We start from the raw sequence: 12,476 nt of genomic DNA, 5'->3' as shown, positions 1-12,476 counted from the left end.
TCAGGTCATTATGCGTTCATAGACACAAAACATGTATAGGTTCTTTTTTATTTAAGTGGTGAAAAAAAATCCAAACTTTGGATAAAAGAAAAGAAAAAAAGGGCGCTATTTTCCGAGACCCGTAGCGTCTCCATTTTTCGTGATCTGGGGTCGGTGGGGGCTTATTTTTTGTGTGTTGAGCTGATGTTTTTATTGATACACTTTTTGTGTAGATACGATCTTTTGATTGCCCATTATTGCATTTTATTGCAATGTAGCGTGGACCAAAAAAAAAAGTAATCGTGGCATTTTTCATTTTCTTTCTGATTGTACCATTTAGCGATCAAGTTAATTCTTTCTTTATATTGATAGATTGGACGATTCTGAACGCGGCGATACCAAATATATATATTTGATTTTTTCTTTATTGTTTTATTTTGAATGGGGCAAAAGGGGGGTGATTTGAAATGTATATATTTATTATTTTTTTAATATTTTTAAAAGCATTTTTTTTACTTTTTGCATGCTTCAATAGTCTCCATGGGAGACTAGAAGCTGCAGTTGTCTGATCGGCTCTGCTATATACAGGCGATGATCAGATCGCCTGTATGTAGCAGAAATACATACTTGTTGTCACGGCTCCCGGGTATTAATGCTGCAGGGAGAGCTGCACACAGCAGCAAAGGAGCTGAGCTAAACGCCAGGTTACTAACCTGGTAACCTACACCTTAGACATGTGACAGAGTGGGAGGAGGTCAGGGGGAGGAGCCAGATGCCGGGGAACAGAGAAGGGATAAACACTAGAGAGTCATCAAACAAGCAAAGATCGGAGCCAGGAGATCACGAGGTACCAAAAAGGAAGAGACAGGGGATAGTCAGAAGCAAAGCCAGAGTTCAGTAATCCAGAAGAACAAACAGAGTAACGCACAAAGCAAGATAAACACAATGCAAACCGGGCACACACTCCAGGGGTCAAGCACACAGACTAAAGCAGAACATATAGCTGACAGAGAAACCCAGCTAGGAGTGAGTATAAATACCCATCCCATCTTGAAAGAGAGACCAACAACATTAACGCTGAGGGAACAGGACATTAACCATGTCCTAACCATGACAAATGCTATGACAACCATAGAGGTCTGCTGGAGACCTCTGGTTGTTATGCCTACCCATTGGTGACCCACGACCAGGTCACCGATGGGCGATATTTCCGGCACTCTTCCCGGAAGCATGAGTTAACAGCCGCTGGTGGATTTCAATTCTACCTGCAGCTGTTAGAGGCACATGCCAGCTGTTCAAAACAGCTGACATGTGCAGGGAAAGATGTGGGCTCAGCGCAAGACTGGGGAGTGGCACTGGCACCGGGCCTCCCTGACTTATGGTTACTGGCCCTGATAGCTATTAAAGTGAAATTAATATTCACCCCTCTCCACGCCCATGGGGGCATGGGGAAGAATGAATATTTGTTTCTCATTAGCAGTGGGGACAGGCTTTAGCCACAGCATCGGGGGCCCCCAAAGCAGCTGCATGGTGTGCCGCTGTTAGTGACATGCCGCTGGCTGTGGGCCCCTGGAGCAGCGGGGGCCCTAGGCAGCTGCTGGCCCTATATGCCAGCAGATGTCAGTGCCTGGGCCCACCAGAGAATCCTCCGGTTCTCCGGTGGGCCACTCAGACCCTGCCTCCCCACACGAAATCTCAGGTCCTCATGAAATGTCCTTCTTGTATGCTCCTCAAGTAACCATCTCCAAGGTTTCTCCTGTGCTTCCCTTGAACTTTGAAACTCCTTACCCAACTGGTCAGACAATCCTCTACCAAATGCAACCAGAAAAGCTTATAACCTAAAAAAACCTTGCTGCCTCCAAACCATCAGCAGCTCCTACCTTCTCCTACTGCCTTCTTACTCCTTCCCTGTGGATTGTAAGCCCTCTGGGGCAGGGTCCTTCCTCTCCATCTACCAGTCTGAGTTTATCTGTACTAGTTTTGTACCTTCTTTTGTAAAGCTATGTTTATGATATGTCATGTAAACCCTGTGTCCACATGTACATTGCTCTGGAAATAAGAGAGCTTTAGAATAAATAATAATATCTTGGACAATAGAGTTATATTTAAACTGGGTTTGTCAAAAGAAAACTCTATAAGAATTCAAGGTAAAAAAAACAGGAAAAACTAGCTAAAAATGGAAAAACTATTTTAAGCAGTTATCAGAAAAAGCAATGATTCTCATAAAGCCATGTATATATCTGCAAGTCCTTTTTCTAAGTTTGCCGTATGGTGGTCTTCACAAAGAATAACACAATTTCCATTGTTTTGTTGTAGTAAGATGAGTCTTCGGCAGAGCAGTAATGTACGTATAGCATGACTGATATAATTCCCGTGTGATTGCAATATTCACTCTTGGAAGATTAGCGAAGGATATTCTATGGAGACAATGCATAATTCAGCAGCATTCAGTAAAGCCTATTAGAAAGAAGTGTCACCAATTTAGTGTTGATTCATTTATTATTATATCTTTATAGCGGTCATATGTCCATTTTTTCCAGTTTCTAATCCTTTGCAGCCATCACTAGAGGGAGCTCAAGAGTTTCCTGCATGCAAAACAGTATGCAATAAACTCCCTCTAGTGTTGTTGGCGGGCAGCAGAATTTTATCATTTAATTCGATGTTTTTGAAGGGGATTTGGAGCTCTTTGACATAAAAAGGTGTCCTCAGCATTATACAGATTTAGTAAAAAAAAAATAATAATAATAATAATAATAATATTTATTTTACACTTCAATAACCAGGACCATAACTTAAACTATGCAGCATGATTCCTGCCAGCTAAGTGCTTTTTTAATATTTTTGGGGTATTTTCTTAAGGGGTAAAAGGGCTTTAGGTGAGGGCTCAGGTATGACTGCTTCTATTCCTTCCCACTCTGGTTCCTGAAGTGGAATCTATAAAAGAAAAATGAGGCAATTAAAATTTAGTCAAATGCTGCTAAACTATTAGGCCTGTGTCTGTTATGGGCAGAATTGTAAATGCAGCTCTGGATGTTACTTGCTTTATAATATAACTGAAGTACAGCCAGGTATATAGGTGATATTGAGATGAAGAGGGAAAGATTCAGAATATGAATGTGATCACAGCTACGCGATTTCCTTATGTCCTCTTAATTTTTCACTTTACTTCTTGATATTAGGATCCTGAAATAATCTTCAAAATGTACTCCTCTAAGGTAAAGTTTTTATCCCTCCCTATATTTCTGTTTAGACCTGAGGATTGTAAGCCTTTATAGGTGATTATTGCCAGATCAGTCAATGTCCGGCAGCTGGGACCTCACTGATCGTCAGAACTGGGAGATTCTCTATTATTTAGCTCAAGTCAGTTCCAGACTTCAAAATAATTTCCAGGATGATGTGAAGGACACAAACAGGCAACAATTTATTTGCAGCATTGACAGAAATGCCAACCTCAATATTCCACATATGACTAAAAGGACAGGGGTGCCAGGTACCAGAATATGCCATAAAGCGTCAGAAAAGGCTGTTATGCTAACGTTAAGAATGTTTATTCATCATCTGTGATACCCTCCTTGGGGAAATCTGGTCACAATCTTATACTATTGTCACCAGCTTATCAACCAGTCATTAGTAAACAACCTGCTACAATTAAAAAAATCAGAAATTGATCTCCGGTAGCAAAGGAAGCTTTACAAGAATGATTTGATCTTACAGACTGGGACTTGTTGTGTAGGACTATAGGAGTCAATGCTAATGTAGCTGATGTGAATGACGTGGTTGGAATTAATAGTGCTATCATACCGATATGCTGGGGTCTATAAAAGAGATTAGATGTTTTGCAAATAAGCCCGTAACATTGTGACTGTCTTCGGTAAGGAAGGGGCCTCAAACTGTACCTGGAACTGATACCCTCTCTGTCCTGGGGGTACTCTTGAAGGTAGAGAGGCCCAAGTCTCCGACCTTACCATGCTCCTGTTAATGTCCTAAGCTGCCTCCTCACCATCCCCCATGAGGTCTGGGACAGATATGTTAGTATATAAGCACATAAAACAAACAGGGATAACAAAAAGTAACTTACATACAAAAACACTCACCAAGGGTAGGGAGAAATATAGGGAAAGATAGGAATGTATTAACCAAATGGGTATAGGATAATGGAGAAAGCATACACTCAAAAACAGCAGACAACAATCTCCAGCAGCAACTACAAACTCCAACTTCAGCAGGCCAACTCCAGCAAGCCAGGAAGTAAACTTTCACAGGCAGCAATGAGAAGGTCTGGCTAGGTTTTATAGAGGAAAAAAGGGAGCAGGTCAGGGGCCTCTATGAAATGGAGCTGCATCTCTCTAACCAGCATACAAAGAGTCATTAACCTCTTCAGTGCCAAAGGAAACAAAGTCCAAATTTTATGAGGAACAAAACTCACAATCTAAATGGAAGATCTGTGATTCACAGTACGTAAAGATCGTAAAGATCGTCTAACCCCAGATCTCCCAAGAGGACATGAAACACTCATGGCAAAGCCCTGGATAACAAAACAATTAAAACATTTACAGGAAAAAGATGCCATTTAAATTGAGGGACAAAGAGAAAATTAAAATGATACAACGAGACTTGAAGAACAGAACTAAAGATGCCCAGGAGGCTTTCAGAATTAAATTAGAAACAAAACCTGCCATATAATAACCCCGGGGAGGTTTGGTCGGGAATTAAACTATTGACTGGGTTTATCTGAGGCGGGGAGGAGGAATGGACAGGGCTAATGAAATGAATGAGTTTTTAAACAGATTCACCAATGCATGTGCAAAACCAACAGGGAGAGGTGCTGGAGCTGGGGGACGATCAGCAACATTAATAGTAGGCATGAGCGAACTGATTTCAAAGTCTCCCAAAATGATGTAAGGAGACAGTTTAGGAAACTAGACATAGGTAAAGCAGCAAGGCCAGAAGGACTCAGTCCACGTATCCTTAAAGCGTGTGCAAACCAGCTGTTTAACTGGAGTCTACAATCACAGAGGGTACTGGTGTTATGGAAGACTTCCCACCTGGTTCCGATTCCCAAGACTACTTTCCCACCATCCCTAAACGACTATCGTCCCATAGGCTTAACATCGTATGGTATGAAATCCTTGGAAAGATTAGTGCTCGCTTACGTGAGTTAGGATTAGGGCTTTTGCTGTCCCCCTACAGTTTGCTGACCAGCATAGAATGGGGGTGGACGATGCTGTTGTGTCTCTGTTACATACAGTACATTCACTTTTGGACGAGCAATATTCTTTGATTTCTCTAGTGCGTTCAATACATTGCAGCTACTTTCACTAAGCAAAAATATGATTGATATGAAGGTGGAGGAGAGGATGAGAAATTGGAAGCGGACAACCTGTCAGACCGGCCACAGTTAGTACAGATGGGAGCGGTGGTGTCTGGCAGATTATCGAGCAGTGTAGGTGCTCCTCAAGGGCGGTGCTGTCACCTTTTCTATTCACCTTGCATACAGCTGATTTTCAGTACAAATCAGATTTTTGCTGCCTTCAAGATTTCTCAGATGACTTCGTGGTTTTCGAATGTATTAGGGGGGCTGGGGAGACGAGGAATATAGGAGAGTGGTGTCGGGTTTCGTGGAGTGGTGCCATGCTATCTTATTACAACTAAACATAAAGAAAACTAAGGAGCTGGTGGTGAACTATAGCAGGAGAAAGATGGACGGTTCACCTGTCACTCTTGCTGGTCAGGGCGTGGAGCAGGTGTACAACAATTACCAAAGAGAACAATCCTTAAAGTGAATTGTTATGACATCTATCTTGGTGAGAGAGAGTCAGTGAGTGTGAATGGTTCGACCATACATAGGATGATATTGAAGGTTTTGTTCTGCCGTTTTTTGCTCTCAGTTCTCCGTACAGTTAGGGTACCGTCACACATTGAAATTTCCATCGCTACGACGTTACGATTCGTGACGTTCTAGCGATATCGTTACGATATCGCAGTGTCTGACACGCAGCAGCGATCAGGGATCCTGCTGAGAATCGTACGTCGTAGCAGATCGTATGGAACTTTCTTTCGTCGCTTGATCACCCGCTGACATCGCTGGATCGTTGTGTGTGACAGCGATCCAGCGATGTCTTCGCTTGTAACCAGGGTAAACATCGGGTAACTAAGCGCAGGGCCGCGCTTAGTAACCCGATGTTTACCCTGGTTACAAGCGTAAACGTAAAAAAACAAACCGTACATGCTCACCCGTCGGTGTCCTTCAGGTCCCTTGCCGTCTGCTTCCTGCTCTGAGTGCCGGCCGGAAAGTGAGAGCAGATCACAGCGGTGCTGCGCTCTGCTCTCACGGTACGGCTGCACTCAGAGCAGGAAGCAGACGGCAAGGGACCTGAAGGACACCGACGGGTGAGCATGTACGGTTTGTTTTTTTACGTTTACGCTTGTAACCAGGGTAAACATCGGGTTACTAAGCGCGGCCCTGCGCTTAGTTACCCGATGTTCACCCTGGTTACCCGGGGACTTCGGCATCGCTCCAGCGCCGTGATTGCAACATGTGACCGCAGTCTACGACGCTGGAGCGATATTCATACGATCGCTGCGACGTCACGGATCGTGCCGTCGCAGCGATGAAAATTTCAATGTGTGACGGTACCCTTAGATATATATTTATTTTCTTCAATATAGTGTAAATAAAATGTGATGCAATGTAATAATGGAGGAATCTTATCTCCTGACTTATCCTGTAATAGGAATCCAAACTCTTCGTCTGGAATCTGAAGAGACTTCTGAATAATCAGTTAATTAAAGGTAAGAAACCTGTGCATGTAATGATTAATATACTGTGTATATATATATATATATATATATATATATATATATATATATATATATATATATATATATACACTCACCGGCCACTTTATTAGGTACACCATGCTAGTAACGGGTTGGACCCCCTTTTGCCTTCAGAACTGCCTCAATTCTTCGTGGCATAGATTCAACAAGGTGCTGGAAGCATTCCTCAGATATTTTGGTCCATATTGACATGATGGCATCACACAGTTGCCGCAGATTTGTCGGCTGCACATCCCAAAGATGCTCCATTCAAGGCAGGATGGATCCATGCTTTCATGTTGTTTACGTCAAATTCTGACCCTACCATCCGAATGTCGCAGCAGAAATCGAGACTCATCAGACCAAGCAACGTTTTTCCAATCTTCTACTGTCCAATTTCGATGAGCTTGTACAAATTGTAGCCTCAGTTTCCTGTTCTTAGCTGAAAGGAGTGGTACCCGGTGTGGTCTTCTGCTGCTGTAGCCCATCTGCCTCAAAGTTCGACGCACTGTGCGTTCAGAGATGCTCTTAGGCCTACCTTGGTTGTAACGGGTGGCGATTTGAGTCACTGTTGCCTTTCTATCAGCTCGAACCAGTCTGCCCATTCTCCTCTGACCTCTGGCATCAACAAGGCATTTCCGCCCACAGAACTGCCGCTCACTGGATTTTTTTTCTTTTTCGGACCATTCTCTGTAAACCCTAGAGATGGTTGTGCGTGAAAATCCCAGTAGATCAGCAGTTTCTGAAATACTCAGACCAGCCCTTCTGGCACCAACAACCATGCCACGTTCAAAGGCACTCAAATCACCTTTCTTCCCCATACTGATGCTCGGTTTGAACTGCAGGAAATTGTCTTGACCATGTCTACATGCCTAAATGCACTGAGTTGCCGCCATGTGATTGGCTGATTAGAAATTAAGTGTTAACAAGAAGTTGGACAGGTGTACCTAATAAAGTGGCCAGTGAGTGTGTATATATATATATATATATATATATATATATATATATATATATATATATATATATATACTAGATGGTGGCCCGATTCTAACGCATCGGGTATTCTAGAATATGTATGTAGTTTATTTATGAAGATTTAAAGGGAACCTGTCACCCCCAAAATCGAAAGGTGAGCTAAGCCCACCGGCATGAGAGGCTTATCTACAGCATTCTGTAATGCATTCTGTAATGCTGTAGATAAGCCCCCGATGTATCCTGAAAGATGAGAAAAAGAGGTTAGATTATACTCACCCAGGGGCGGTCCCGCTGCGGTCCAGTCCGATGGGCGTCGCTGTCGGTCCGGGGCCTCCCATCTTCTTACGATGACGTCCTCTTCTTGTCTTCACGCTGCGGCTCCGGCACAGGCGTACTTTATCTCCCTGTTGAGGGCAGAGCAAATTACTGCAGTGCGCAGGCGCTGGGCCTCTCTGACCTTTCCCAATGCCTGCCCTCACAGACCGACCTCCATGTTATTCTCTCCCTCACAGACTGTCCTCCATGTTATTCTCTCCCTCACACACTGTCCTCCATGTTATTCTCTCCCTCACATTGTCCTCCATGTTATTCTCTCCCTCACAGACTATCCATGTTATTGTCGCCCTCACAGACCGTCCTCCATGTTATTCTCTCCCTCACACACTGTCTTCCATGTTATTCTCTCCCTCACAGACTGTCCATGTTATTCTCGCCCTCACAGACTATCCTCCATGTTTTTCTCTCCCTCACACACTGTGCTCCATGTTATTCTCTCCCTCACAGACCGTCCTTCATGTTATTCTCGCCCTCACACACTGTCCTCCATGTTATTCTCTCCCTCACACACTGTCCTCCATGTTATGCTCTCCCTCACAGACTGTCCATGTTATTCTCGCCCTCACAGACTGACCTCCATGTTATTCTCTCGCTCACAGACTGTCCATGTTATTCTCACCCTCACAGACTGACCTCCATGTTATTCTCTCCCTCACAGACTGTCCTCCATATTTTTCTCTCCCTCACACACTGTCCTCCATGTTTTTCTCTCCCTCACACACTGTCCTCCATGTTATGCTCTCCCTCACAGACTGTCCATGTTATTCTCGCCCTCACAGACTGACCTCCATGTTATTCTCTCGCTCACAGACTGTCCATGTTATTATTCTCACCCTCACAGACTGACCTCCATGTTATTCTCTCCCTCACAGACTGTCCTCCATATTTTTCTCTCCCTCACACACTGTCCTCCATGTTTTTCTCTCCCTCACACACTGTCCTCCATGTTATTCTCTCCCTCACATACCATTCTTCATGTTATTCTCGCCCTCACACACTGTCCTCCATGTTATTCTCTCCCTCACACACTGTCCTCCATGTTATTCTCTCCCTCACAGACTGTCCATGTTATTCTCATCCTCACAGACTGACCTCCATGTTATTCTCTCCCTCACAGACTGTCCTCCATGTTTTTCTCTCCCTCACACACTGTTCTCCATGTTATTCTCTCCCTCACACACTGTCCTCCATGTTATTCTCTCCCTCACATACCATTCTTCATGTTATTCTCGCCCTCACACACTGTCCTCCATGTTATTCTCTCCCTCACACACTGTCCTCCATGTTATTCTCTCCCTCACAGACTGTCCATGTTATTCTCATCCTCACAGACTGACCTCCATGTTATTCTCTCCCTCACAGACTGTCCTCCATGTTTTTCTCTCACTCACACACTGTCCTCCATGTTATTCTCTCCCTCACACACTGTCCTCCATGTTATTCTCTCCCTCACACACTGTCCTCCATGTTATTCTCTCTCTCACAGATTGTCCATGTTATTCTCACGCTCACAGACTGAACTCCATGTTATTCTCTCCCTCACAGACTGTCCTCCATGTTATTCTCTCCCTCACAGACCGTCCTTCATGTTATTCTCACCCTCACACACTGTCCTCCATATTATTCTCTCCCTCACACACTGTCCTCCATGTTATTCTCTCCCTCACAGACTGTCCATGTTATTCTCGCCCTCACAGACTGACCTCCATGTTATTCGCTCGCTCAGACTGTCCATGTTATTCTCTCCCTCACACACTGTCCTCCATGTTATTCTCTCCCTCACAGACTGTCCATGTTATTCTCTCCCTCACAGACTGTCCTCCATGTTATTTTCTCCCTCACAGACTGTCCTCCATGTTATTTTCTCCCTCACAGACTGTCCTCCATGTTATTCTCTCCATCACAGACTGTCCTCCATGTTATTTTCTCCCTCACACACTGTCCTCCATGTTATTCTCTCCATCACAGACTGTTCTCCATGTTATTCTCTCCCTCACAGACTGTCCTCCATGTTATTCTCTCCCTCACAGTCTGTCCTCCATGTTATTTTCTCCCTCACACACTGTCCTCCATGTTATTCTCTCCCTCACACACTGTCCTCCATGTTATTCTCTCCCTCACAGACTGTCCATGTTATTCTCATCCTCACAGACTGACCTCCATGTTATTCTCTCCCTCACAGACTGTCCTCCATGTTTTTCTCTCCCTCACACACTGTTCTCCATGTTATTCTCTCCCTCACACACTGTCCTCCATGTTATTCTCTCCCTCACAGACTGTCCATGTTATTCTCATCCTCACAGACTGACCTCCATGTTATTCTCTCCCTCACAGACTGTCCTCCATGTTTTTCTCTCCCTCACACACTGTTCTCCATGTTATTCTCTCCCTCACACACTGTCCTCCATGTTATTCTCTCCCTCACAGACTGTCCATGTTATTATTCTCACCCTCACAGACTGACCTCCATGTTATTCTCTCCCTCACAGACTGTCCTCCATATTTTTCTCTCCCTCACACACTGTCCTCCATGTTTTTCTCTCCCTCACACACTGTCCTCCATGTTATTCTCTCCCTCACATACCATTCTTCATGTTATTCTCGCCCTCACACACTGTCCTCCATGTTATTCTCTCCCTCACACACTGTCCTCCATGTTATTCTCTCCCTCACAGACTGTCCATGTTATTCTCATCCTCACAGACTGACCTCCATGTTATTCTCTCCCTCACAGACTGTCCTCCATGTTTTTCTCTCCCTCACACACTGTTCTCCATGTTATTCTCTCCCTCACACACTGTCTTCCATGTTATTCTCTCCCTCACAGACTGTCCATGTTATTCTCGCCCTCACAGACCGTCCTCCATGTTATTCTCTCCCTCACACACTGTCTTCCATGTTATTCTCTCCCTCACAGACTGTCCATGTTATTCTCGCCCTCACAGACTATCCTCCATGTTTTTCTCTCCCTCACACACTGTGCTCCATGTTATTCTCTCCCTCACAGACCGTCCTTCATGTTATTCTCGCCCTCACACACTGTCCTCCATGTTATTCTCTCCCTCACACACTGTCCTCCATGTTATGCTCTCCCTCACAGACTGTCCATGTTATTCTCGCCCTCACAGACTGACCTCCATGTTATTCTCTCGCTCACAGACTGTCCATGTTATTCTCACCCTCACAGACTGACCTCCATGTTATTCTCTCCCTCACAGACTGTCCTCCATATTTTTCTCTCCCTCACACACTGTCCTCCATGTTTTTCTCTCCCTCACACACTGTCCTCCATGTTATGCTCTCCCTCACAGACTGTCCATGTTATTCTCGCCCTCACAGACTGACCTCCATGTTATTCTCTCGCTCACAGACTGTCCATGTTATTATTCTCACCCTCACAGACTGACCTCCATGTTATTCTCTCCCTCACAGACTGTCCTCCATATTTTTCTCTCCCTCACACACTGTCCTCCATGTTTTTCTCTCCCTCACACACTGTCCTCCATGTTATTCTCTCCCTCACATACCATTCTTCATGTTATTCTCGCCCTCACACACTGTCCTCCATGTTATTCTCTCCCTCACACACTGTCCTCCATGTTATTCTCTCCCTCACAGACTGTCCATGTTATTCTCATCCTCACAGACTGACCTCCATGTTATTCTCTCCCTCACAGACTGTCCTCCATGTTTTTCTCTCCCTCACACACTGTTCTCCATGTTATTCTCTCCCTCACACACTGTCCTCCATGTTATTCTCTCCCTCACATACCATTCTTCATGTTATTCTCGCCCTCACACACTGTCCTCCATGTTATTCTCTCCCTCACACACTGTCCTCCATGTTATTCTCTCCCTCACAGACTGTCCATGTTATTCTCATCCTCACAGACTGACCTCCATGTTATTCTCTCCCTCACAGACTGTCCTCCATGTTTTTCTCTCACTCACACACTGTCCTCCATGTTATTCTCTCCCTCACACACTGTCCTCCATGTTATTCTCTCCCTCACACACTGTCCTCCATGTTATTCTCTCTCTCACAGATTGTCCATGTTATTCTCACGCTCACAGACTGAACTCCATGTTATTCTCTCCCTCACAGACTGTCCTCCATGTTATTCTCTCCCTCACAGACCGTCCTTCATGTTATTCTCACCCTCACACACTGTCCTCCATATTATTCTCTCCCTCACACACTGTCCTCCATGTTATTCTCTCCCTCACAGACTGTCCATGTTATTCTCGCCCTCACAGACTGACCTCCATGTTATTCGCTCGCTCAGACTGTCCATGTTATTCTCTCCCTCACACACTGTCCTCCATGTTATTCTCTCCCTCACAGACTGTCCATGTTATTCTCTCCC

At 44.6% G+C, this 12,476-nt stretch overlaps 1 protein-coding gene across 3 annotated transcripts in view; it reads left to right on the top strand.

Moving 5' to 3' along the window:
• Positions 1-12,476, top strand: part of LOC143809037 (calpain-13-like) — a 58,698-nt gene that overhangs the window by 36,326 nt on the left and 9,896 nt on the right. For all 3 annotated transcript variants that reach the window (XM_077292204.1, XM_077292202.1, XM_077292203.1), the window contains exons 16-18: positions 2,296-2,323; positions 3,159-3,194; positions 6,714-6,771. In XM_077292204.1, coding sequence (XP_077148319.1) covers positions 2,296-2,323; positions 3,159-3,194; positions 6,714-6,771 — 122 coding nt within the window. The remainder of the gene's footprint in view (positions 1-2,295; positions 2,324-3,158; positions 3,195-6,713; positions 6,772-12,476) is intronic.

Source organism: Ranitomeya variabilis, chromosome 2 (assembly GCF_051348905.1).
Source record: "Ranitomeya variabilis isolate aRanVar5 chromosome 2, aRanVar5.hap1, whole genome shotgun sequence".
Lineage (NCBI taxonomy): Eukaryota > Metazoa > Chordata > Amphibia > Anura > Dendrobatidae > Ranitomeya > Ranitomeya variabilis.
Note: the sequence above shows the minus strand (reverse complement) of the source record. Positions and strands in the feature narration are given on the sequence as shown.